The sequence below is a fragment of the Hyperolius riggenbachi genome, chromosome 8 (genome assembly GCF_040937935.1).
Source record: "Hyperolius riggenbachi isolate aHypRig1 chromosome 8, aHypRig1.pri, whole genome shotgun sequence".
Classification (NCBI taxonomy): domain Eukaryota; kingdom Metazoa; phylum Chordata; class Amphibia; order Anura; family Hyperoliidae; genus Hyperolius; species Hyperolius riggenbachi.
Genome location: NC_090653.1, coordinates 174777357 through 174802379, shown reverse-complemented (window position 1 = coordinate 174802379; position 25023 = coordinate 174777357). Strand labels below are relative to the sequence as shown.

General features: G+C 46.4%; 1 protein-coding gene across 1 annotated transcript in view; it reads right to left on the bottom strand.

The window, feature by feature from the left end:
• LOC137527192 (rho GTPase-activating protein 20-like) overlaps nucleotides 1–25023 on the bottom strand; it is a 275894-nt gene that overhangs the window by 36190 nt on the left and 214681 nt on the right. Inside the window, exons 11-12 of the mRNA XM_068247674.1 lie at nucleotides 20067–20228; nucleotides 14168–14277 (exon numbers count right to left, since the gene is read on the bottom strand). Of these exons, the coding sequence (XP_068103775.1) occupies nucleotides 14168–14277; nucleotides 20067–20228 (272 nt within the window). The remainder of the gene's footprint in view (nucleotides 1–14167; nucleotides 14278–20066; nucleotides 20229–25023) is intronic.

The following is a 25023-nucleotide window of genomic DNA, read 5'->3' as shown; positions in this document are numbered from 1 at the left end:
CTCAATAATAGAAAAAACAGTGACTGTCCAGCTGATCAAATTTGGTCTGACCACAATGAAGCAATGACCTTATTATCTTTTGTGTCCCACCCCCACCCGAGACACTCAAATAGCCGGCGGTTATTGCTTCATTGTGATACGCAAGCCCCTTCACCGCGGCAAGGTAATGATCATGAAGGGGGATGGGCACATGTACATGCCTTTTGTTTTTTTGTTGCAGCCGCCCGCAGTGCAGCCAGAAAAATTAGGCAGGCATGTACACGCACCAAAAAAAATTAGTGTCAGGAATCCACCTAGAGTCCTGGACCCTGTTGGTGGTGGCGGAGATGGCAAGTGGCCTGCAGGCAGAGATGCTGTGTGTGGGGACTGACTTAGTCTTCGGTCATGCAGTAGCCCTCCGTGATCCATTCCTCATTCATTTTGATAAAGGTCAGGTACTGAACACTGTCGTGACTTAGGCTACTTCTCTTCTCAGGGACAATGCCTCCAGCTGCACTGAAGGTCTTTCTGACAGGACGTTTGCGGCAGGGCAAGAGAGAAGTTGGATGGCAAATTGGGACAGCTCTGGCCACAGGTCAAGCCTGCACAACCAGTAGTCCAAGGGTTCATCGTCACTGCTCGCAGTGTCTACATCCACAATCAAGGCCAGGTAGTCGGCTACCTGCCGGTCCAGGCGTTGGTGGAGGGTGGATCCGGAAGGACTATGGCGAGGAGTTGGATTAAAGAATGTCCGCATGTCTGACATCACCCTGAGATCGCTGGAGCGTCCTGTCCTTGCCTGCGTGGACTTGGGAGGAGGAGGGTTACTGCCAGTGGTACCTTGATTGCGTTGTGCAGCCTCATCACTCTTAAACGCATTGTAAAGCATCATCGACATCTTGTTCTGCAAGTGATGCATCCTTTCCGCCTTGTGTTGAGTTGGTAACAGGTCCGCCACTTTGTGCCTGTATCGAGGGTTTAGTAGCGCGGCCACCCAGTACAGGTCATTCGCCTTGAGTTTTTTGATATGGGGGTCCCTCAACAGGCTGGACAACATGAAAGAGGCCATCTGCACAAAGCTGGATGCAGATGTACTCTCCATCTCCTCTTGCTCTTCCTCAGTGACGGGACACAACTCCTCTTCCTCCCCCCAGCCACGAACAATACCACGGTAACGTGGAGCAGCAGAAGCCCCCTGTGACGGCTGCCGCGGTTGTTCTTCTTCCGCCGCCTCTTCCTCCTCCACAGAAACACCTTCGTCATCATTATCATTAGAGTCTGACTCCTCTCCTTCCCCACACGACTTCTCTTCTTCCTCCTCCTCCTCCCCCCTCTGTGCTGCCGCAGGTGTTGTGGAAACATCGGGTTCGGATGTAAATCGCTCCCACGACTCCTGCTGCTGTAACTGTTCTCGTTCACGCTCCTCCACCGCTGTATCCACCACTCTACGCACGGCAAGCTCCAGGAAGTAGGCGTAGGATCAAGTCGCTGATGGTGCCCTCAGCGCGACTCACCAGTTTGGTCACCTCCTCAAAGGGCTCCATGACCCTGCATGCATTTCGCATCAGTGTCCAGTTGTTGGGCCACAACATCCCCATCCTCCCAGATTGTGTCCTTGTACTGTAATGATACAGGTACTGGGTGATGGCTGTCTCCTGGTCTAGCAGGCGAGAGAACATCAGCAGGGTGGAATTCCAGCGAGTCGGGCTATCGCAAATCAGGCGTCTCACCGGCAAGTTGTTTCTACGCTGAATGTCCGCAAAGCTTGCCATGGCCATGTAAGAGCGCCTGAAATGCCCACACACAATCCTGGCCTGGCTCAGGACGTCCTCTAAGCCTGGGTACTTGGACAGAAATCTTTGCATGACAAGATTCAGCACATGTGCCATGCAGGGTATGTGTGTCAGCTTTCCCAAATTCAACGCGGAAATGAGATTGCTGCCGTTGTCACACACCACGTTGCCGATCTCAAGCTTGTGTGGGGTCAGCCATTGCTCCACCTGTTTGTTAAGAGCAGCCAGGAGAGCTGCTCCAGTGTGACTCTCCGCTTTGAGGCAAGACATGTCTAACACTGCATGACACCGTCGTACCTGGCATGCAGCATAGGCCCTGGGGTGCGGGGGCTGTGTAGCTGGAGAGGAGATCGCGGCACCAGCCAAGGAGGAGGAGGAGGATGATGACAGCGAAGAGGTGGTAGCAGGCGGAGAGGAGGTGGCTGGAGGCCTGCCTGCCAGCCGTGGAGGTGTGACAAGTCGGTCTGCTGCGCAGCCACGTACTCCCTGCTTGCTGCCATCGGTCACCAGGTTGACCCAATGGGCTGTGTACGTAATGTAGCGGCCCTGCCCATGCTTGGCAGACCAGGCATCCGTGGTCAGGTGGACCCTTGACCCAAAGCTCTTCGCAATAGATGACACCACTTGCCTCAACTGCACGGTGCAGTTTGGGTATGGCCTTTCGTGGAAAAAAAGTGCGGCCTGGTATCTTCCACTGCGGTGTCCCAATGGCCACAAATTTACGGAAAGCCTCTGACTCCACCAGCTTGTATGGTAATAGCTGGAGAGCTAATAGTTCCGTCACGCCAGCTGTCAGATGCCGGGCAAGAGGGTGACTGGCAGACAGTTGCCTCTTACGCTCAAATACTTTCTTTACGGACAGCTGGGTACTGCTGTGGGCAGAGGAGAAGGAACCGCTCAAGGGAAGAGGCGGTGTGGAGGAGGGTGGCTGTGAAGGTGCAAGGGAGAAAGCGGATGAAGGCAATGCACCTGAAGGAGTAAGAGGAGAAGGACGGTGGCTGGTCTTTTGAGGGGTGCTGCTTTTCCTCAGGTGTTCTTGCCATAGCTGTTTGTGCCTTCTCTCCAGGTGCCTTCGTAAGGCACTTGTCCCTACATGAGAGTTGGCCTTTCCACGGCTCAATTTTTGCTGGTAGAGAGAACAGATGGCTTTGCTCCGATCTGAGACACACGTTAAAAAATGTCCAAACCGCTGAGCCCCCCTGGGGTGATGGCGCTACGGTGGCATCAGCAGCTGACGTTAAAGGGCATGTTGGCTGTCTGGCCGTAGCTGGCGATACATGGCGCCGGACACTGCCCCCAGCTGTTTCTGAGGACAAGCTCCCTCTGCTTCTATCATGGAGTCGTCTCCTCCTACTCCTCTCTGACTCCCCCTATGAACTGTCCCCCTGGTCATCTCCTCTGTTGGGAACATACGTGGCATCAGTGGCGGACACAGCCAGCAGTGGGCCCCTGTGCAAAATTGTAATTGTGGGCCCCCTATGACCTGCGGGGCGCGAAGCGCGCCGCGGCAAAAATTAGTGGACAGAACCTGCGGCGCGTAGCGCCGCGGCAAAAAAATGGGCGTGGCAATGACCGGATGAGGGCGGAGCTAACTGTAACTTAAAGCGAACCCGGGGTGAGGGTTTATTTCCTTTTAAACAATACTAGTTGCCTGGCGGCCCTGCTGATCTATTTGGCTGCAGTAATAAACTGAATTACACCAGCAACAAGCATGCAGCTAATCTTCTCAGTTCTGACAATATTGTCAGAAACCCCTGACCTGCTGCATGCTTGTTCAGGGTCTATGGTTGAAAGAATAAGAGGCAGAGGACCAGCACGGCAGCCAGGCAACTGGTATTGCTTAAAAGGAGAGAAATATGGCAGCCTCAATATTATTCTCACCTCAGGTTCCCTTGAAAAGTGCAACGCAAAGACAGTGGGCCCAAGTTTTGGTGACCCTTTCCCCAGAAAATTCACATAATTGTGCAGGTTTTCTCAAGAAAATACACATATATGCCCAGAAAATACGTGCAATCATGTCGGCAGATATGCCCAGAAAATACGTGCAATCATGTCGGCAGATATGCCCAGAAAATATGTGCAATCAAGTCGGCAGATATGCCCAGAAAATACGTGCAATCAAGTCGGCAGATATGCCCAGAAAATACGTGCAATCAAGTCGGCAGATATGCCCAGAAAATACGTGCAAACAAGTCGGCAGATATGCCCAGAAAATACGTGCAAACAAGTCGGCAGATATGCCCAGAAAATACATGCAATCAAGTCGGCAGATATGCCCAGAAAATACGTGCAAACAAGTCGGCAGATATGCCCAGAAAATACGTGCAATCATGTCGGCAGATATGCCCAGAAAATACATGCAATCATGTCGGCAGATTTGCGAAGAAAATACATGCAATCATGTGGCAGACCTGCCCAGAACATACACCTGCTAATATAAATAAAACAAAAACATTTACTCACCTGCAGCAGCAGACCTCCTGTCCCAGCCTCCATCCGGCGCGCAGCTCCCATGGGTGGTTGGGTGGATAGGTAGCCTAGTGGGTGGGTGAGTGGGTGGGTGGGTTGGTAGCCTGGTTGAGTGGGTGGGTAGGTAGCCTGGTGGGTGGGTGGGTAGGTAGCCGGGTGGGTAGGTAGCCTGGTGGGTGGGTGGGTAACTAGCCCGGTAGGTAGGTAGGTAGCCCGGTGGGTGGGTAGGTAGGTAGCCTGGTGGGTGCGTGGGTAGCCGGGTGGGTGGGTAGGTAGCCTGGTGGGTGGGCTGGTAACTAGCCCGGTAGGTAGCCGGGTGGGTGGTTAGGTAGGTAGCCGGGTGGGTGGTTAGGTAGGAAGCCTGGTGGGTGGGTAGCCGGGTGGGTGGGTAGGTAGGTAGCCGGGTGGGTGGTTAGGTAGGTAGCCGGGTGGGTAGGTAGGAAGCCTGGTGGGTGGGTAGGTAGCCGGGTGGGTAGGTAGGTAGCCGGGTGGGTAGGTAGGAAGCCTGGTGGGTGGGTAGGTAGCCTGGTGGGTGGGTAGGTAGGTAGCCTGGTGGGTGGGTAGGTAGCCTGGTGGGTAGGTAGGTAGCCGGGTGGGTAGGTAGGAAGCCTGGTGGGTGGGTAGGTAGCCTGGTGGGTGGGTAGGTAGGTAGCCTGGTGGGTGGGTAGGTAACCTGGTGGGTGGGTTGGTAACTAGCCCGGTAGGTAGCCGGGTGGGTGGTTAGGTAGGTAGCCAGGTGGGTGGTTAGGTAGGTAGCCGGGTGGGTGGTTAGGTAGGTAGCCGGGTAGCCGGGTGGGTGGGTAGGTAGCCTGGTGGGTGGGTTGGTAACTAGCCCGGTAGGTAGCCGGGTGGGTGGTTAGGTAGGTAGCCGGGTGGGTGGTTAGGTAGGTAGCCGGGTAGGTAGGTAGGTAGCCGGGTGGGTAGGTAGCCGGGTGGGTAGGTAGCCGGGTGGGTGGTCAGGTAGTTGAGTGGGTGGTTAGGTAGGAAGCCTGGTGGGTGGGTAGGTAGCCGGGTGGGTGGTTAGGTAGTTGGGTGGGTGGTTAGGTAGGAAGCCTGGTGGGTGGGTAGGTAGCCGGGTGGGTGGTTAGGTAGTCGGGTGGGTAGGTAGGTAGCCGGGTGGGTAGGTAGCCGGGTGGGTAGCTATCCGGGTGGGGGGCCCGACTCCTATCCTCCCTCCCTCCCTTCCTTCCTCACCTCGGGGGGCCCCCTCCCGATATGCGCGGCGGGAGAGTGAGCGGCAAATGCAGGAAGTCTTCAGGGCTCTCCAGGCATCCGCTAGAGGCCCAGCCGCTGAGTCTCCAATATGTCTCCAACTGGAGACATATTGGAGACCAAGCGGCTGGGCCTCTAGCGGATGCCTGGAGAGCCCTTCCTGCATTTGCCGCTCGCTCGCTCTCCCGCCGCGCATATCGGGAGGGGGCCCCCGAGGTGAGGGAGGGAGGGAGGATAGGAGTCGGGGGGCCCCCGGGAATAAAATAATAATAAAAAAAAAAAATATTAAAAAAAAAAAAAAAAGTACTTAATGCCATGGGCCCCTGAAGAAAACGGAACTTCAGGGGCCCTCGTGCGGCGGCACGGCCTGCACGGCCGTATGTCCGCCCCTGCGTGGCATCCGTATAATCGTCATCATAATCCTCCTGCCCAGCTTCGCTTTCCTCAGACACCTCCTCAACTGCATCAACTTCAGGTGGTTTATCATCCGCCTCCTCACACGTTATGTCCATACTATCGCCACCTAACTCAGACGTATGAGGTGGTGTACCTACGCCTTCTTCTTGTTGTTGCAGTAGTGGCTGGGAATCAGTGGTTTCACCACCACCAAATAACTCCTGCGAAGTGTCAAATGCAGCGGATGTGGTGCTTGTTGTAGCGCTGGTAGCTGCGGGAGATGAGGTGTTCTGTGTTAAATACTCAAGCACGTCCTCACAATTTTGGAAAGTGATGGCACATGCCTTCTTCTGAGCACTGTATTTTGGGCCAGGTCCGCACTAAATCACAACAACACCACCTCGCGCAGACCCGCCGGTGCCTGGTGGCCTTCCTCTGGGTCTGCCTCTACCTCTTCCTCTACCTGGTTTGTCCATTTTGTCCATCTCGGGGGGATGCTAGGTATATGCAGTGAGCTGGGTTCACTCAACACAACAGGTAGATATGTGCAGTGAGGTGGGTTCACTGAACAGTAAAGGTAGTTAGATGCAGTGAGCTGGGTTCACTGAACACAACAGGTAGTTAGGTGCAGTGAGGTGGGTTCACTGAACACAACAGGTAGTTAGATGCAGTGAGCTGGATTCACTGAACACAACAGGTAGTTAGATGCAGTGAGCTGGGTTCACTGAACACAACAGGTAGTTAGATGCAGTGAGCTGGGTTCACTGAACACAACAGGTAGTTAGATGCAGTGAGCTGGTTTCACTGAACACAACAGGTAGTTAGATGCAGTGAGCTGGGTTCACTGAACACAACAGGTAGTTAGATGCAGTGAGCTGGGTTCACTGAACACAACAGGTAGTTAGATGCAGTGAGCTGGTTTCACTCAACACAAAAGGTAGTTAGATGCAGTGAGTTGGGTTCACTGAACACAACAGGTAGTTAGATGCAGTGAGCTGGTTTCACTGAACACAACAGGTAGTTAGATGCAGTGAGCTGGGTTCACTGAACACAACAGGTAGTTAGATGCAGTGAGCTGGGTTCACTCAACACAAAAGGTAGTTAGATGCAGTGAGCTGGGTTCACTCAACACAACAGGTAGTTAGATGCAGTGAGCTGGGTTCACTGAACAATAAAGGTAGTTATATGCAGTGAGGTGAGTTCACTCAACACAACAGGTAGTTAGATGCAGTGAGCTGGGTTCACTCAACACAACAGGTAGTTATATGCAGTGAGGTGGGTTCACGGAACAGTAAAGATATTTAGATGTAGTGAGCTGAGTTCACTGAACACAACAGGTAGTTAGATGCAGTGAGCTGGGTTCACTGAACACAACAGGTAGTTAGATGCAGTGAGCTGGTTTCACTGAACACAACAGGTAGTTAGATGCAGTGAGCTGGGTTCACTGAACACAACAGGTAGTTAGGTGCAGTGAGGTGGGTTCACTGAACACAACAGGTAGTTAGATGCAGTGAGCTGGGTTCACTGAACACAACAGGTAGTTAGATGCAGTGAGCTGGGTTCACTGAACACAACAGGTAGTTTGATGCAGTGAGCTGGTTTCACTGAACACAACAGGTAGCTAGATGCAGTGAGCTGGGTTCACTGAACACAACAGGTAGTTAGATGCAGTGAGCTGGGTTCACTGAACACAACAGGTAGTTAGATGCAGTGAGCTGGGTTCACTGAACACAACAGGTAGTTAAATGCAGTGAGCTTGGTTCACTCAACACATCAGGTAGTTAGATGCAGTGAGCTGGGTTCACTGAACAATAAAGGTAGTTATATGCAGTGAGGTGAGTTCACTCAACACAACAGGTAGTTAGATGCAGTTAGTTGGGTTCACTGAACACAACAGGTAGTTAGATGCAGTGAGGTGGGTTCACTCAACAGTAAAGGTAGTTATATGCAGTGAGGTGGGTTCATTAAACAGAACAGCTAGGTATATGCAGTGAGGTGGGTTCACTGAACACAACAGGTAGTTAGATGCAGTGAGCTGGGTTCACTGAACAGTAAAGGTAGTTAGATGCAGTGAGCTGGGTTCACTGAACACAACAGGTAGTTAGATGCAGTGAGCTGGGTTCACTGAACACCACAGGTAGTTAGATGCAGTGAGCTGGGTTTGCTCAACACAACAGGCAGTTAGATGCAGTGAGCTGGGTTCACTGAACACAACAGGTAGTTAGATGCAGTGAGCTGGGTTCACTCAACACAAAAGGTAGTTAGATGCAGTGAGCTGGGTTCACTCAACACAACAGGTAGTTAGATGCAGTGAGCTGGGTTCACTGAACAATAAAGGTAGTTATATGCAGTGAGGTGAGTTCACTCAACACAACAGGTAGTTAGATGCAGTGAGCTGGGTTCACTCAACACAACAGGTAGTTATATGCAGTGAGGTGGGTTCACGGAACAGTAAAGATATTTAGATGTAGTGAGCTGAGTTCACTGAACACAACAGGTAGTTAGATGCAGTGAGCTGGGTTCACTGAACACAACAGGTAGTTAGATGCAGTGAGCTGGTTTCACTGAACACAACAGGTAGTTAGATGCAGTGAGCTGGGTTCACTGAACACAACAGGTAGTTAGGTGCAGTGAGGTGGGTTCACTGAACACAACAGGTAGTTAGATGCAGTGAGCTGGGTTCACTGAACACAACAGGTAGTTAGATGCAGTGAGCTGGGTTCACTGAACACAACAGGTAGTTTGATGCAGTGAGCTGGTTTCACTGAACACAACAGGTAGCTAGATGCAGTGAGCTGGGTTCACTGAACACAACAGGTAGTTAGATGCAGTGAGCTGGGTTCACTGAACACAACAGGTAGTTAGATGCAGTGAGCTGGGTTCACTGAACACAACAGGTAGTTAAATGCAGTGAGCTGGGTTCACTCAACACATCAGGTAGTTAGATGCAGTGAGCTGGGTTCACTGAACAATAAAGGTAGTTATATGCAGTGAGGTGAGTTCACTCAACACAACAGGTAGTTAGATGCAGTTAGTTGGGTTCACTGAACACAACAGGTAGTTAGATGCAGTGAGCTGGTTTCACTCAACACAAAAGGTAGTTAGATGCAGTGAGTTGGGTTCACTGAACACAACAGGTAGTTAGATGCAGTGAGCTGGTTTCACTGAACACAACAGGTAGTTAGATGCAGTGAGCTGGGTTCACTGAACACAACAGGTAGTTAGATGCAGTGAGCTGGGTTCACTCAACACAAAAGGTAGTTAGATGCAGTGAGCTGGGTTCACTCAACACAACAGGTAGTTAGATGCAGTGAGCTGGGTTCACTGAACAATAAAGGTAGTTATATGCAGTGAGGTGAGTTCACTCAACACAACAGGTAGTTAGATGCAGTGAGCTGGGTTCACTCAACACAACAGGTAGTTATATGCAGTGAGGTGGGTTCACGGAACAGTAAAGATATTTAGATGTAGTGAGCTGAGTTCACTGAACACAACAGGTAGTTAGATGCAGTGAGCTGGGTTCACTGAACACAACAGGTAGTTAGATGCAGTGAGCTGGTTTCACTGAACACAACAGGTAGTTAGATGCAGTGAGCTGGGTTCACTGAACACAACAGGTAGTTAGGTGCAAAGAGGTGGGTTCACTGAACACAACAGGTAGTTAGATGCAGTGAGCTGGGTTCACTGAACACAACAGGTAGTTAGATGCAGTGAGCTGGATTCACTGAACACAACAGGTAGTTTGATGCAGTGAGCTGGTTTCACTGAACACAACAGGTAGCTAGATGCAGTGAGCTGGGTTCACTGAACACAACAGGTAGTTAGATGCAGTGAGCTGGGTTCACTGAACACAACAGGTAGTTAGATGCAGTGAGCTGGGTTCACTGAACACAACAGGTAGTTAAATGCAGTGAGCTGGGTTCACTCAACACATCAGGTAGTTAGATGCAGTGAGCTGGGTTCACTGAACAATAAAGGTAGTTATATGCAGTGAGGTGAGTTCACTCAACACAACAGGTAGTTAGATGCAGTTAGTTGGGTTCACTGAACACAACAGGTAGTTAGATGCAGTGAGGTGGGTTCACTCAACAGTAAAGGTAGTTATATGCAGTGAGGTGGGTTCACTCAACAGAACAGCTAGGTATATGCAGTGAGGTGGGTTCACTGAACACAACAGGTAGTTAGATGCAGTGAGCTGGGTTCACTGAACAGTAAAGGTAGTTAGATGCAGTGAGCTGGGTTCACTGAACACAACAGGTAGTTAGATGCAGTGAGCTGGGTTCACTGAACACCACAGGTAGTTAGATGCAGTGAGCTGGGTTTGCTCAACACAACAGGCAGTTAGATGCAGTGAGCTGGGTTCACTGAACACAACAGGTAGTTAGATGCAGTGAGCTGGGTTCACTCAACACAAAAGGTAGTTAGATGCAGTGAGCTGGGTTCACTCAACACAACAGGTAGTTAGATGCAGTGAGCTGGGTTCACTGAACAATAAAGGTAGTTATATGCAGTGAGGTGAGTTCACTCAACACAACAGGTAGTTAGATGCAGTGAGCTGGGTTCACTCAACACAACAGGTAGTTATATGCAGTGAGGTGGGTTCACGGAACAGTAAAGATATTTAGATGTAGTAAGCTGAGTTCACTGAACACAACAGGTAGTTAGATGCAGTGAGCTGGGTTCACTGAAAACAACAGGTAGTTAGATGCAGTGAGCTGGTTTCACTGAACACAACAGGTAGTTAGATGCAGTGAGCTGGGTTCACTGAACACAACAGGTAGTTAGGTGCAGTGAGGTGGGTTCACTGAACACAACAGGTAGTTAGATGCAGTGAGCTGGGTTCACTGAACACAACAGGTAGTTAGATGCAGTGAGCTGGGTTCACTGAACACAACAGGTAGTTTGATGCAGTGAGCTGGTTTCACTGAACACAACAGGTAGCTAGATGCAGTGAGCTGGGTTCACTGAACACAACAGGTAGTTAGATGCAGTGAGCTGGGTTCACTGAACACAACAGGTAGTTAGATGCAGTGAGCTGGGTTCACTGAACACAACAGGTAGTTAAATGCAGTGAGCTGGGTTCACTCAACACATCAGGTAGTTAGATGCAGTGAGCTGGGTTCACTGAACAATAAAGGTAGTTATATGCAGTGAGGTGAGTTCACTCAACACAACAGGTAGTTAGATGCAGTTAGTTGGGTTCACTGAACACAACAGGTAGTTAGATGCAGTGAGGTGGGTTCACTCAACAGTAAAGGTAGTTATATGCAGTGAGGTGGGTTCACTCAACAGAACAGCTAGGTATATGCAGTGAGGTGGGTTCACTGAACACAACAGGTAGTTAGATGCAGTTAGCTGGGTTCACTGAACAGTAAAGGTAGTTAGATGCAGTGAGCTGGGTTCACTGAACACAACAGGTAGTTAGATGCAGTGAGCTGGGTTCACTGAACACCACAGGTAGTTAGATGCAGTGAGCTGGGTTTGCTCAACACAACAGGCAGTTAGATGCAGTGAGCTGGGTTCACTGAACGATAAAGGTAGTTATATGCAGTAAGGTGGGTTCACTCAACACAACATGTAGTTAGATGTAGTGAGGTGGGTTCACTCAACACAACAGGTAGTTATATGCAGTGAGGTGGGTTCCCTGAACAGTAAAGGTAGTTAAATGCAGTGAGCTGGGTTCAATGAACAGTAAAGGTAGTTAAATGCAGTGAGCTGGGTTCAATGAACAGTAAAGGTAGTTAGATGCAGTGAGCTGGGTTCACTGAACACAACAGGTAGTTAGATGCAGTGAGCTGGTTTCACTGAACACAACAGGTAGTTAGATGCAGTGAGCCGGGTTCACTGAACACAACAGGTAGTTAGATGCAGTGAGCTGGGTTCGCTCAACACAACAGGCAGTTAGATGCAGTGAGCTGGGTTCACTGAACAATAAAGGTAGTTAGATGCAGTGAGCTGGGTTCACTCAACACAACAGGTAGTTAGATGCAGTGAGCTGGGTTCACTCAACACAAAGCTAGGTATATGCAGTGATGAGGTGGGTTAAGTAAACACAACAGGTACTGGGTATATGCAGTACTGGGTAGTACAATGTGCAGCTCCCTGTCACACACACAGGTAGTCACTGAATGTGCTGGGCTGCTGGCAGTGGCACACACACTATGAATTAGCAAGGCTGTGCATGCAACAAAAGTGTCAGAAAAAAAAAGTACAGGATGAGCTCTGAAAAGAGCTGTTGAGGGGTGCTATAAAAGCAATAATAATCAGCTAGGAGCAAGCTAAGCAGCCAAGAACCTAACTAATCTTTCCCTAGGAGTACAAGTCTGCAGCAGCTGTCCCTAGTCTGTCTCTAGCAGGTACACGAGTGAGTGTAATGGCCGGCGAGCCTGCCTTATATAAGGGGGGGGGGGCCTCCAGGGCTTAGTGTAGCCTGAATGGCAACTATGTGCCTGCTGACTGTGATGCAGAGGATCAAAGTTGACCCTCATAGTGCATTATGGGGTGAATCGAACTTCCGCAAAAGTTCGCCTGGTCCAGGCGAACGCAAACCACCAAAGTTCACCTGGAACCGGCGAACTGTTCGGCCCATCTCTATTGATGACCCAGGTATGCAGTAGGAAAGTATAAAGATTTTTATTTACAGAGCAAAAAAAAGGGGAACAGACAAAGGCAGACATTGCCTTCTATGCCTTTCAAAGGGAAAAGCCAACCCCAATTCCTCAGGACTAACAATCTATAATAATTTCTAAGCCATCAGCTCCATGTGTGTATGTCCGCCAACCCTGCTGTGATTGGCCGCAGCGCTGATCAGATGGCTGGGCAACCTCCGAAGAGATGGCATGTTCACCCCTGACCCATGCGTGTAGCACACACCAACAACTAGTATCTAAATAAATGAATACGTTTTTGCCCTCCCTATTCTGGATTGATTAGCATTTTACCCAATAGAGGAGCAGTGTTCAGATGTAAGTAAATACACCGCCAAGGGTACCAGTGAAATTAAAAACACCTCTTGTTATTTTCTTAGATTTCACCAATGACATATATAAATAAAGTTGTTCATAATTAGGATGCTTCTTGGAATTATAATATACTGTATAATGATGTGTAACAGTATTTAACATTAACCACTTTACCCCCCGCGGTACGAATTTCTCCGTCCCTTTTTTCCCCCTAAAAACCAAGGAACGGAGAAATCAGTACCTTCCGCGCTACCGCCGCTGTCCGCGCTCCCGCCGCTCGTGCACGCCGCCGCCCGCTCGCCTAGAGAACAATGAACGGGAAAATCCATTCCCGCTCGTTGATCTAAGCCCCCGCAATGATCTGCTGCATCTTTGAGAAACAGCGCGATCATTGTGATCTTCCCAGCCTCGTAGTGCTTCCTGTAAGCATCCTTCTGGACGCTTACAGGTCGCATGTAAACAGACTCACTGTGGCCATCTTGTGGCCAAATAGTAAAACTACACCCTAAAGCATTTTACATATACAAATACATTAGTTTTACACAATAAATTAACTCATTACCTCCCACACTCCCCAATTATTATTTTTTTTGTAATAAAAAAAAAATACAATTAAAAAAAAACATAAATAGTTACCTTAGGGACTGAACTTTTTAAATATTTATGTCAAGAGGGTATAACACTGTTACTTTATAAACTACGGGCTTGTAATTAGGGATGGATGCAAAACTGAAAAAAAATGCACCTTTATTTCCAAATAAAATATTGGCGCCAAACATTGTGATAGGGACATAATTTAAACGGTTTTATAACCGGGACAAATGAGAAAATACATTTCATGGGTTTTAATTACAGTAGCATGCATTATTTAAAAACTATAATGGCCGAAAACTGAAAAATAATAATTTTTTCCCACGTTTTTTCCTATTTTCCCATTAAAACACATTTAGAATAAAATCATTCTTGGCATAATGTCCCACCTAAAGAAAGCCTAATTGGTGGCGAAAAAATAAGCTATAGTTCACTTCATTGCGATAAGTAATAATAAAGTTATAGACGAATGAATGGAAGGAGCGCTGAAAGGTGAAAATTGCTCTGGTGTTCAAGGGGTAAAACCCTTCAGTGGTGAAGTGGTTAAATAGTGTTTTACATATGAAAATACCCCAGGCCATATCCCAAATAGCCAGGAACCAGAGGCAAATGCTGCGTCTAAATTGCCTGTTGATGATGCAGGCAGATAAAGAAATAAATCCTTTTTGAGGCTCATTTTGTTTAGATCTAAATTCTTCAACTAATGTCTAAAGTAAAGGAATAAATCTCAAATACAGACTAATTTTGTTCACAGAAATGACTGACCTTTTTATTACTTTAATCTTGTATTCAAATTCATCACTTTCTGTAGCTTCCATCCAAAGTCCATACATGTCTGAGGATAGAATACTGTCAGGGATATTGCGCAGAAAATCCTAAATCAAATGTGTATGTTGAATAAAAAAAGACTGTATATTAGTACTTATGATGGAAGTCAAAACAAAATAAGAAAGACAAATATTAGGTGCTCCAGGAAAACACTAAATTCACTGTAGACACAAACTAGGAAACATTACTGGATTGCCAGCTGACATTTCTTTATTGCCACAAACCTACCCTCCTGCTCTAAAAATAAAATATTAAAATATAAATAATGACAAGAGGAAGCAAATTCAATTCTATTCCATTTTCAGGTAAGCTGCTGCAATTAATGAAGTAGCAAGTGTTTAAGGGACATCTATGACAGTTTGCTAAATTGGAAAATGTACTCTACCAGCATGATTAGTCAGTCAACATGCTAGCAAAGCACATTTTCCATTTGTGCTTAGTGCAAATTAAAAAGAATAATCTTATTTTTTGATTATTTTGAGAAATTATTTTATGCACTTCCTGTTTACTCAATTGACCTTATCTTGAACATACTGTACAGGACCTCAGGGATGGATGGGAGAAACTTTTCTCCACAGCTCCACTATCTGGGTTACGGTCCTTTCAAAGGGAACCTAAACTGAGAAGAATATGGATTTTTCCTTTTAAAATAATACCAGTTTCCTGACTCTCCTGTTGACCCTCTGTCTCTAATACTTTTAGCCAGAGCCCCTGCCGACAGGCATGGGAACGCGAGTGATTGTTCGCGTTCCCAGCCTGTATATCGCCCCCTATGCTGCTATTGCGGCCTCCTGCATGTGAGCAAGGAAAGGAAGTAGTCCAGGAGTTGAAGGGAGTTGCAGTTGCTGCTTTTTCTCTGCTTTCTTGGGGTCCGTACTTTGGAATGGGAGAGAAGGAACTAGATAGGCTTTCCATTTCCACCCAGGTACACATTTAGCTTTTGAAAGTCTGTATGAGAAGAGGCATAGATGCAGTGTGAGATTAGACTGTGTATGCAACATGTAAGCTGTTGTATGCTGTGAGAACACTAAGGAGCTGTGATTAACCTGAAGCTTGCTTTACATGTACTGTTTCCTGCATGCTGGCTGTGATCCCTCCAAATATCACATTAATCTGTGTGAATGGGTCCCTAGGCAAGATAGCAGTTTTTGCCCACCATTGATGGTCACCTGGCTTTGTTTAGTAGGATTTGGTGGGGGCTAGCATCCACCAGGCCCCTAGACTCTCTTCAGGCCCTAGGCAACTGCCTAGATTTGCCTTGGGGATGATCTGGCACTGAGCAAGAATCATTGGTTATTCACTCAATTGTCAGTAAAACAGTCTTGCGCAGAGAGTAGGCAGTGTAGAGCATGGTACCCTGGTAGCATATAATTGCACAATGTGTGCCACTTAACACTCAGAAGTAACAATAAAATTGCCATGTACTCTCTGCCATACACTCTACCGTTTTACTGCCATTAAGTGCGCCCGCTGTGCGCCTTCCTGCGTGCCTTCTTGTCCCTGCACAGTTCCCATTCACCGATCTAAGTGCCTGTGATCAATGATCACCGGCATCAACGAGATGCTAGTGATCAATGACAAAAGTGAAAGTAAAGCATACACGCACATTACTTCCTCTGTGTACTGTTCACAATACACAGGAGGAATAAAGTGGGGGGACATCTAGTAGCCAAATATTAAGATTACACTTACATACATTACATTAAATAAAAATACATAAAATACCTCATTAATTAACTAACCCCTTACCTCCCCTCCATAGTTACCAAGATAAAACACTTGATTTAAAAAAAAAACGGGGTGGGGGGGGGGGGAGCTGCGGTCTTGTATTTAGTGACAGAGGCGAAACTGAAAAAATACACCTTTATTTCCAAAGAAAATATTGTCACTATACATTGTACTAGGGACATACTGTATTTTAAATGTTTAGAATAAAATAATTCTTAGCAAAACATACCACCCAAAGAAAGCCTAATTGGTGGTGGTGAAAAAAACAAGATATAGATAATTTCTCTGTGATAAGTAGTGATAAAGTTATTGGCAAATGAAAGGGAGGAGCACTAAAATGTGAAAATTGCTCTGGTCCATAAAGGGAAAAACCCCTCAGTGGTGAAGTGTTTAAAGGACTTACGAGGCGAATTGCTTAAAAAAAGTTATGTACCTCATTGCTAAAGCAGACCTCAGGGCAGACGAACAGCACCTTCCTTTTCACTATCAGGTGCTTTATCCTTCTAATCCAGGTTACATTGCAGCTCCCGACCCTCCTCAGGGTCGCCCGAGCAGAATCGCCGCTTTAAAAATCTAACTCCTACGCAGCTTGCATAGCCGTGGCTGCTCAGGACTACAGCCCCGCTCGTGTCCGCCCTCACTCCGTGCGCTCTATTATACGTCATGTGGGCGGCTCCACATGACCACCCACATGACGAACTACACTGCCAGCCAGCCGCGCCCCCTCCGCAGAGAATACAAGCGCTGAGCGAGTGAGTACCTGCTCGCTCAGCGCTTGTATTCTCTGTCGAGGGGGCGCGGCTGGCTGGCAGTGTAGTTCGTCATGTGGGTGGTCATGTGGAGCCGCCCACATGACGTATAATAGAGCGCACGGAGTGAGGGCGGACACGAGCGGGGCTGTAATCCTGAGCAGCCACGGCTATGCAAGCTGCGCAGGAGTTAGAGTTTTAAAGCGGCGATTCTGCTCGGGCGACCCTGAGGAGGGTCGGGAGCTGCAATGTAACCTGGATTAGAAGGATAAAGCACCTGATAGTGAAAAGGAAGGTGCTGTTCGTCTGCCCTGAGGTCTGCTTTAGCAATGAGGTACATAACTTTTTTTAAGCAATTCGCCTCGTAAGTCCTTTAAGGAAGGTAAAATTGTGCTTGGGTAGTAAACTGTCATCTGATGGCTGTTCAATAAATGTGTGAGGTGGCACTCAAAAATCAAAGACTGCTATCAAATTGCCATTTGGATTAAACTCTGGGCTACATTTCTGCAAAAAGCAAACAGTTCAATTTGATGAGGAATTCTGTGTGTGTACCAGCATGTGCTTCATATAAAAAACCAGACACGGCATTACCATATCCAATGATGAAAACACAGGTCCAGGCTTTTAAAATGTTTTACATTAAAGTGATCCTGTGTCAGAATTTTAACTATAGAACCTTTTATCAACCTCTCTGTGGGTCATAACTTAAAAACAACAATTAAATTAGGTTTCGTGAAATTCTACACATACAGGAATACAGTATGTTATTCTACATATGCATGAAGTAGTAGTGGATGGCGCATGTAGATGATAATTCTGAAAATGTGATGGGTCCCATATAGTATGTTGGTATATTATGATAATTTTCAAATACAAAGTCCTATCAAAACTGCCTAAAGTGAATGATGAATTAGGACTTGAAATTCTGTGAATGGTTTGTTCTTTTCTTTTGTATAAAGTAGGTGATAACAAACAGCGCCGCCATCAGAATTTTCTGGGCCCATACTTTGCAAACCTACAGGGCCCCCCTCACGCCAAATAAAAATCCGATAGGTCGATTGTATGGGGGCAGAGCCATGGTATGTGGGGTAGAGTCAAAGCAACTTGCCTGTTGCCCATAACACCCTCCACCCTGCATTGATGCGTGTTCACCAATCACGCAGCAGGGAACAGGGAGATGACCACACAACTCCTGTTATGCCACGGTAGAATTGCGAGCAGAGGCTCGAGTGGCACTGCCACTGTTTGGGCCCCAGACCCTTCCTGGCTGGGCCCCATAGTACTGTCCCTCTTGTACCCCCCTGATGGCTGCCCTGATAACAAAGGCCATCTGCAAACTTCTGGGACTGTGCAAGAGACTGGGTGCATCCACACTGAAGTTGTTATGAACTTTTAAATTTGCAACCTAGAAAACATTTGCACAAAGGAGAACTTTATGGACTGTTTTGGTTATAATCCCATTTGTGAATCTATGGACTGTTAAATGTTGGTGAAAGTTCTCACATAAATTTTGATCACCTTCAAATGGAGGATTGTAATAAATGGGCAGCATGTGATTCACTGCTTGCTTTTGTTGGGCAACCAGTTTCTAGGTTGAATTGCACCCAGGGCAAGGAAATAAAATTGTGCGAGAAGGAGAGCCCAACTTCTCTCCCTTCCTTCCTCTCCCCGGGGCCCCCTTCTGTGCTCCCCCTCTTGGCAGAGTCAGTGCAGGGAAGCCTTGTATGAGCAACTCACCTCCCTTCCCGCTCCAAGTGCTGCTCACTTGCCGCTGGGCTCCTCCATCTGCATAGCCACTTTTAAACTCTCTACTTCCTGCTAATCAGGAAGTAGAGAGTTTATAAGTGGCTATGCAGACGGAGGAGAACAGCGGCAAGTGAGCAGCGATGGAAAGGGAGGTGAGTTGCTCATACGAGGCTTCCTGCTGCACTTACTCTGCAAAGAGGGGGAGCATGAAGGGGGCCCCCATGGAGAGGGAGGGAGAAGTCGGGCTCCCCCCTCTGTGGTTGAGTCCCAGTGAGGCCGTGGCTCCCCCCTCCATCACTGTGCCCCCCTCCCTCACAGCACTCAGGGCAGTCGCCTGGCCCACCCCTAGAAATGTGGCTGCAGCCATTGTACAAAAATTCTAAGAGCACACGTTTCTCAAAAAAAGCCTGCACTTCCTGCTAAATTACCTTAAAGTCATTGGGAACCGCTGATTAAAATAAAAATCAAATACTTACCAAAGGAGAGGGAAGGCTCTGGGTCCTAATGAGCCTTCCCTCTCCTCTCACGGTGCCCGTTTCAGCTCAGGATCTCCCGTAGCAGTATTTGACTAATTTATTTAAACACTGCTCTCTCCGCCACTGAAGGGAGTCTTCAGAAGTCTTCAGGAGCCCGAGTGCTCCTGAAGTATGGAGCCACCTGTCTTCAGGAGGACTCTGCTCCCGAAGATTTCCAAAGTCCCAGCGGCGGGGGATTGAAACAGGGGATCCTGAGCTGCATCGAGGACACTGGGATAGGAGAGGGAAGGCTCATTAGGACCCAGAGCCTTCCATCTCCTTAGGTGTGTATCTGTTTTTTATTTTAAGCAGCGGTTCCCAATGACTTTAAAGCATGAAAGTTTAAATCTGCTGAAAACTTTCTTTAGCCAATCACAGAGGCTCCATAATGAGGAAGTGCGATATGCAGAGGTGGTGGAGCAAAGGTAAACTTATACTCTCTGCATCAGGGGTTTTTCTTTTCTTTAGCTTGGTGTGCTGGCTGTGATCCTGGAGGGGTAAGATGGTATGGCTCTCTGTAGTATGGTATGTATGTTAAAAGGTCTTGGGAAGCTGCACTATTGCTACTTATATTCTTTGTGAGAATTGTTTTTGATTTTTATGCTTTACAGTGTTGAATTGATCTGTAAATGTTCCTGTCTGTACATTGCATTGCAAGTCTCACATGCAATATAAAGTGTGTTTATAATATTGCTGATGTGAAACTTCTTCTGCTAGACAACCACCTATAACTTAAGAGAAATGGATATTGTTGTATTTATTAATATCACATTGTTGATACAATATTTTCATCAATAATGATTTCTTATAATTAGATATGTTGCTGTGGAAACACTACTTTTAGCAATTTAGTCAATAAATGACCTCTTGGATGTGGTAAATGGCTTATTTTGTCAATGTAATAAAACATCAATAGGTATAGGTCTATTTACCACACTTACTACATGATTTTTACTTCTCCCATATAATAACAATTTGTGAAAGAACAATGCTGAAGAAATATAATATTAAAAGCCCCTTCGATGAGCATGATAATATTTTTTAATGAATGCTGCCCAGTGGTGCTTTACAAAATACACTTATGATTCCATTACATACCATTATGACTGAAGCTGCCACAAACACAGATTCTCCTTCCATTTGGACATCGTTTCCAGACATTAACTTTTCCTTAAGCTCTTTACATGTTTTTGCATTGGCTGAGCGCCTAAAAATACCCTTGGTATTTGGTCCTTCTTCATAAAGTAGTAGAAGCAGGTCCTAAAATTGTTGTACAATATGCCATAAGATTAAAAATGATTCTGTATTAGGTTTTTGCAAATCCTCTTTGTCATTTTAAAAACTTCAGTCCAAAACTGGTTCATGTGCATCGCTGGATACAGTCATTTAGAATAAAGGTTCAAAAGCATTACCAAGGGGGACATGTGTGGAAGAGGGAAACTTAGGCTCCAACGGACGCTGGAAATTTGGGCATCACCATCATAGCCTGCAATGGTAATTGTGGCTATAGCAGCGGCAATGGGACAATTTTGATGCATCAGAAGTGGTGAAGTGACAGAAACCGGTGTTTGAGATATAAGCAGTGGGAGTAAGTAATCGGGTGCATGGGGTTTCAATATTAAGTAGCTAAACCCCTCATATCTATTATTAGGAATCAAGGATTGCAGAATATTGGTATAACTACCGATATTCTACTATCAGGGATTGGGGATAGTAGAATATTGGTAATTTTACCAATATTATTTCTACTATCCTCAATAGTATATCCTGATAGTAGCGGCTTTACCAGGCGCCCACATTTCCAGATAACTTTATTTGATGTGCGTGACCTGGCAACCTTCAAGGGATACTTCTGCCCATTATCTACCAGCTCTTTGCTCAAATGTTTATCTTGTGTTTTGTTTTGTTTTTTTAAGTCCCTTGGTTAGCTTGTGTAAAAAACAAAGAAAGCAAATCACTCACACATGGCATATCTGGTCGTTAGTACCATCTCCAGCCACTTTCTGCAGCAAAGCCTTCCTTTGGCACAGAAAGAGAGCTTTTCAAAAAGTTTAAACAGCATGATGAAGTAAGTAAAAAAGTCTTGGCAGAATCTAAAACCCCTCTTTGCGCACTACAAATTCAAAGTTTTAGTTGTTAATGCTTCTTAGACCAAAAAAGGAAATATTTAGCCACTTATTTTTACCCAAGTGCCAAATATGAAGATCCTTTTGCATCCTGAAGTAACAAACATTCTTTCTAGAGCATGTTTCATATAATACTTTGTACCCATGATTGATTTCTGCTGATGAGCTTGACTTTGGCATGGTAGTCATTTCACAGCGAAATTTGGAATTAGAATGTGAAATGCAAAATTTAAGACATTGTAATCGTAAATATGATTCATAATTTCACAAAGAAATGTCATTTCGCTAAAATATACTTTTTTCATACTCATATGTTAATGCATGTATGCAAAAATGTGAAAATGTGTTTTGTCATTTGTGAAAATTTGTTTTCTTATGCTCCACAGGCTTAAATGTATTTACAGTGGGATGCGAAAGTTTGGGCAACGTTATTAATTGTCATGATTTTCCTGTATAAATTGTTGGTTGTTACGATAAAAAATGTCAGTTAAATATATCATATAGGAGCCACACACAGTGATATTTGAGAAGCGAAATCAAGTTTATTGGATTTACAGAAAGCGTGCAATAATTGTTTAAACAAAATTAGGCAGGTGCATAAATTTGGGCACCACAAAAAAGAAATGAATCAATATTTAGTAGATCTTCCTTTTGCAGAAATTGCAGACTCTAAATGTTTCCTGTAGGTTCCAATGAGAGTCTGGATTCTGGCTGAAAGTATTTTGGACCATTCCTCTTTACAAAACATCTCTAGTTCATTCAGGTTTGATGGCTTCCAAGCATGGACAGCTCTCTTTAACTCACACCACAGATTTGTATTCAGGTCTGAGGACTGAGATGACCATTCCAGAGCATTGTACTTGTTCCTCTGCATGAATGCCTTAGAGGATTTTGAGCAGTGTTTAGGGTCGTTGTCTTGTTGAAAGACCCATCCCGTGCAGCTTCAGCTTTGTTACTGATTTCTGGACATTGGTCTCCAGAATCTGCTGATACTGAGTGGAATCTATGTGTCCCTCAACTTTGACAAGATTCCCAGTCCCTGCACTGGCCACACAGCCCCACAGCATGATGGAACCACCACCTTATTTTACTGTAAGTAGCAGGTGTTTTTCTTGAAATGCAGTATTTTTTTTCCTCCATGCATAACACCCCTTGTTATACCCAAATTACTCAATTTTAGTTTTAGCAGTCCACAGCACCTTATTCCAAAATTAAGATGGTTTGTCCAAATGTGCTTTAGCTTACCTCAATCAGCTCTGTTTGTGCTGTGGGCATAGAAAAGGCTTCCTCTGCATACAGCATATTCTTGTGTAAAGTGTGCCAAATGGTTGAACGATGCACAGTGACTCCATCTGCAGCAAGATGATGTTGTAGGTCTCTGGTGCTGCTCTGTGGGTTGACTCTGACTGTTCTCACCATTCGTCGCTTCTGTTTATCCAAAATTTTTCTTGGCCTGCCACTTCGAGCCTTAACTTGAACTGAGCATGTGGTCTTCCATTTCCTCAATATGATCCTGACTGTGGAAACAGACAGCTGAAATCTCTGAAAAAACTTTCTGTATCCTTCCCCTAAACCATGATGGCGAACAATCTTTGTCTTCAGGTCATTTGAGAGTTGTTTTGAGACCCCCATGTTGCTACTCTTCAGAGAAATTTAAAAGAGCAGGGAAACTTACAATTGACCCCCTTAAATACTCTTTCTTATAATTGGATTCAACTGTGTATGTAGGTCCGGGTCACTGAGCTTACAAGCCAATTTGAGTTCCAATATATAGTACTAAAGGTTTTGGAATCAATAAAATGACAAAAGGCAGATTTTATGTGTTACCGGTATAGGCAATTTGATTGTAAGTTGTAACGTCTATGTCTTTGACGATTTACGATTCCGGGTGTTTTACGCGTTACGTTTTTGCGCATACACATTGTTATAGCTGCATGCGGATTTTCATTGCGGATTTACGCATGCGTCAGTTATATGACGTTTTTCATTCAGGACATGCTCTGCCCTCATTGGTCGGTGCTCCAGCGGCCCTTTTAAAGTGATTGGAGCATAAAAATAGATGCAGTTCCCCATCAGGCCCTCCATTAGATGGGAGGGTTTATATGTAGGAACTTAGCCTGATTGGTTGACTATAGGGCGTCCAGCCCATTCTGATTGGCTCCTTAGGGGAGCAAGTACTATTTAAAGCCATTTTGAACTTGTATGTATTCAGAGGGCTTGTCGGCTTGAGAAAGAGAGGAGGCTCCTCCCGAAACGTCACAGAGACTTGCCCTTTTTATGTCTTTGATGCTTTAAAAATAAAGAGCTTGAAATACATTTGAAGACGGTGCTGGGTCTCTTCTCTTGGAGTTCTGACATTTTTTTTCATAACAACTAATGATTTATGCAGGATAATCATGACTAAACTAAGTGACAGTGGGGGACCGGAGGATTCCAGAGTGGCTCCGAGGGCACAGGACTGCTGCAGGGGGCTGGTAATAGCCCCAGGTAATTGAAACTCTTTACCCCCCCGTTCAGTTAAGGTTCCCTTTAACGACCAGCTAACGCCGATAGGCGGTGGCTGGTCGTTTGTGGTTTTACATGGAAACGGCCGTTCCATGTCAGTTCACAAAGGGTGTCTCCGTGAATAGCCTGCGAGCCTCCGATTGCGGCTCGCAGGCTAATTGAAGAAATCCCCGCTGTTTACATCAATACGGCAGCAGAGCCGTAAAGGAGATCGGCGATCCCCGGCCTCTGATTGGCCGGGGATTGCTGGCATTTGATAGGCTGAAGCCTATCCTAGGCGGCGCAGGACGGATATCCGTCCTGCGCAGCCCATAGGGAAAGGGAGCGGGAGGGAGAGGAAGGGAGGGTGGAAATCGCTGCGGAGGGGGGCTTTGAGGAGCCCCCCCGCTCGGCCACACATAGCGGCGGCGATCAGACCCCCCCCAGCAGGTCATCCCCCTAGTGGGGGAAAAAGGGGGGAAGTCTGGTCGCCCTGCGTGGTTCCCGATCTGTGCTGTGGGCTGAAGAGCCCACGCAGCACAGAATCATGCACAATAGCCCGGTCCTTAAGTGGTTAAATGCATCTATGGCCATAAGAAAGTTGTATTTTTGCAAAATTACGGATCATAATTATTATTATATGAGAAATAAATTTTGCAATAGTCTGACATTTTGCATTATGATTACTACCATGTAAAATTTGAGCTCATAACTATTGCCTATAAGTCATCCATGTATGCAAGCTAAATAATAGCCAGGTCACACACTTTCAAGGACAATCCAATTTTGCTTTTGATAGGTAAAATTTAGAACTTACCATTTAACAAGATTTTACAAGACGATACGAACTTTACAAAAAAAAAATGTAAATGATGCTCACAACAAATTTTATCCAACACTTACCATATCTTACATTACAAAGTTTTTAAAAAGCTTAAAACCAGTTCAGAGCCATAGGCTTAGGCTTATACCCCCCTCGTGACCTGGAATGTTTTTACAATTTAGTGCTCTGCAGCTTTTATAGTTCGCTGCAGAGCCATACAACTTAGCACACAAGTGAATAGAGCTTTCTGTTGGTGGGCTCTGATTGCTGCTGCAAGGTTTGCTTTTTTTATTGATTAATTTGCTATTTTTTTAACTACTTAAAGGAAAACTTAAGTCAGCTAAAAAAAATGACTTTTACTCACCCGGGGCTCTCCTCAGCCCCCTGCAGCTGAACGGTGCCCTCGCCGTGTCCCTCCAATACGCCTGGACTCGCCGGCGGCCACTTCCGGTTTGGCCGTCACCGGCCGACAGGCTGGGAATGCGGCTGATTATCCGCGTCCCCGGCCGCAATAGCATTATAGAGGGCGCTATTGCGGCCGGGGACGCGGATAATCAGCCGCGTTCCCAGCCTGTCGGCCGGTGACGGCCAAACCGGAAGTGGCCGCCGGCGAGTACAGGCG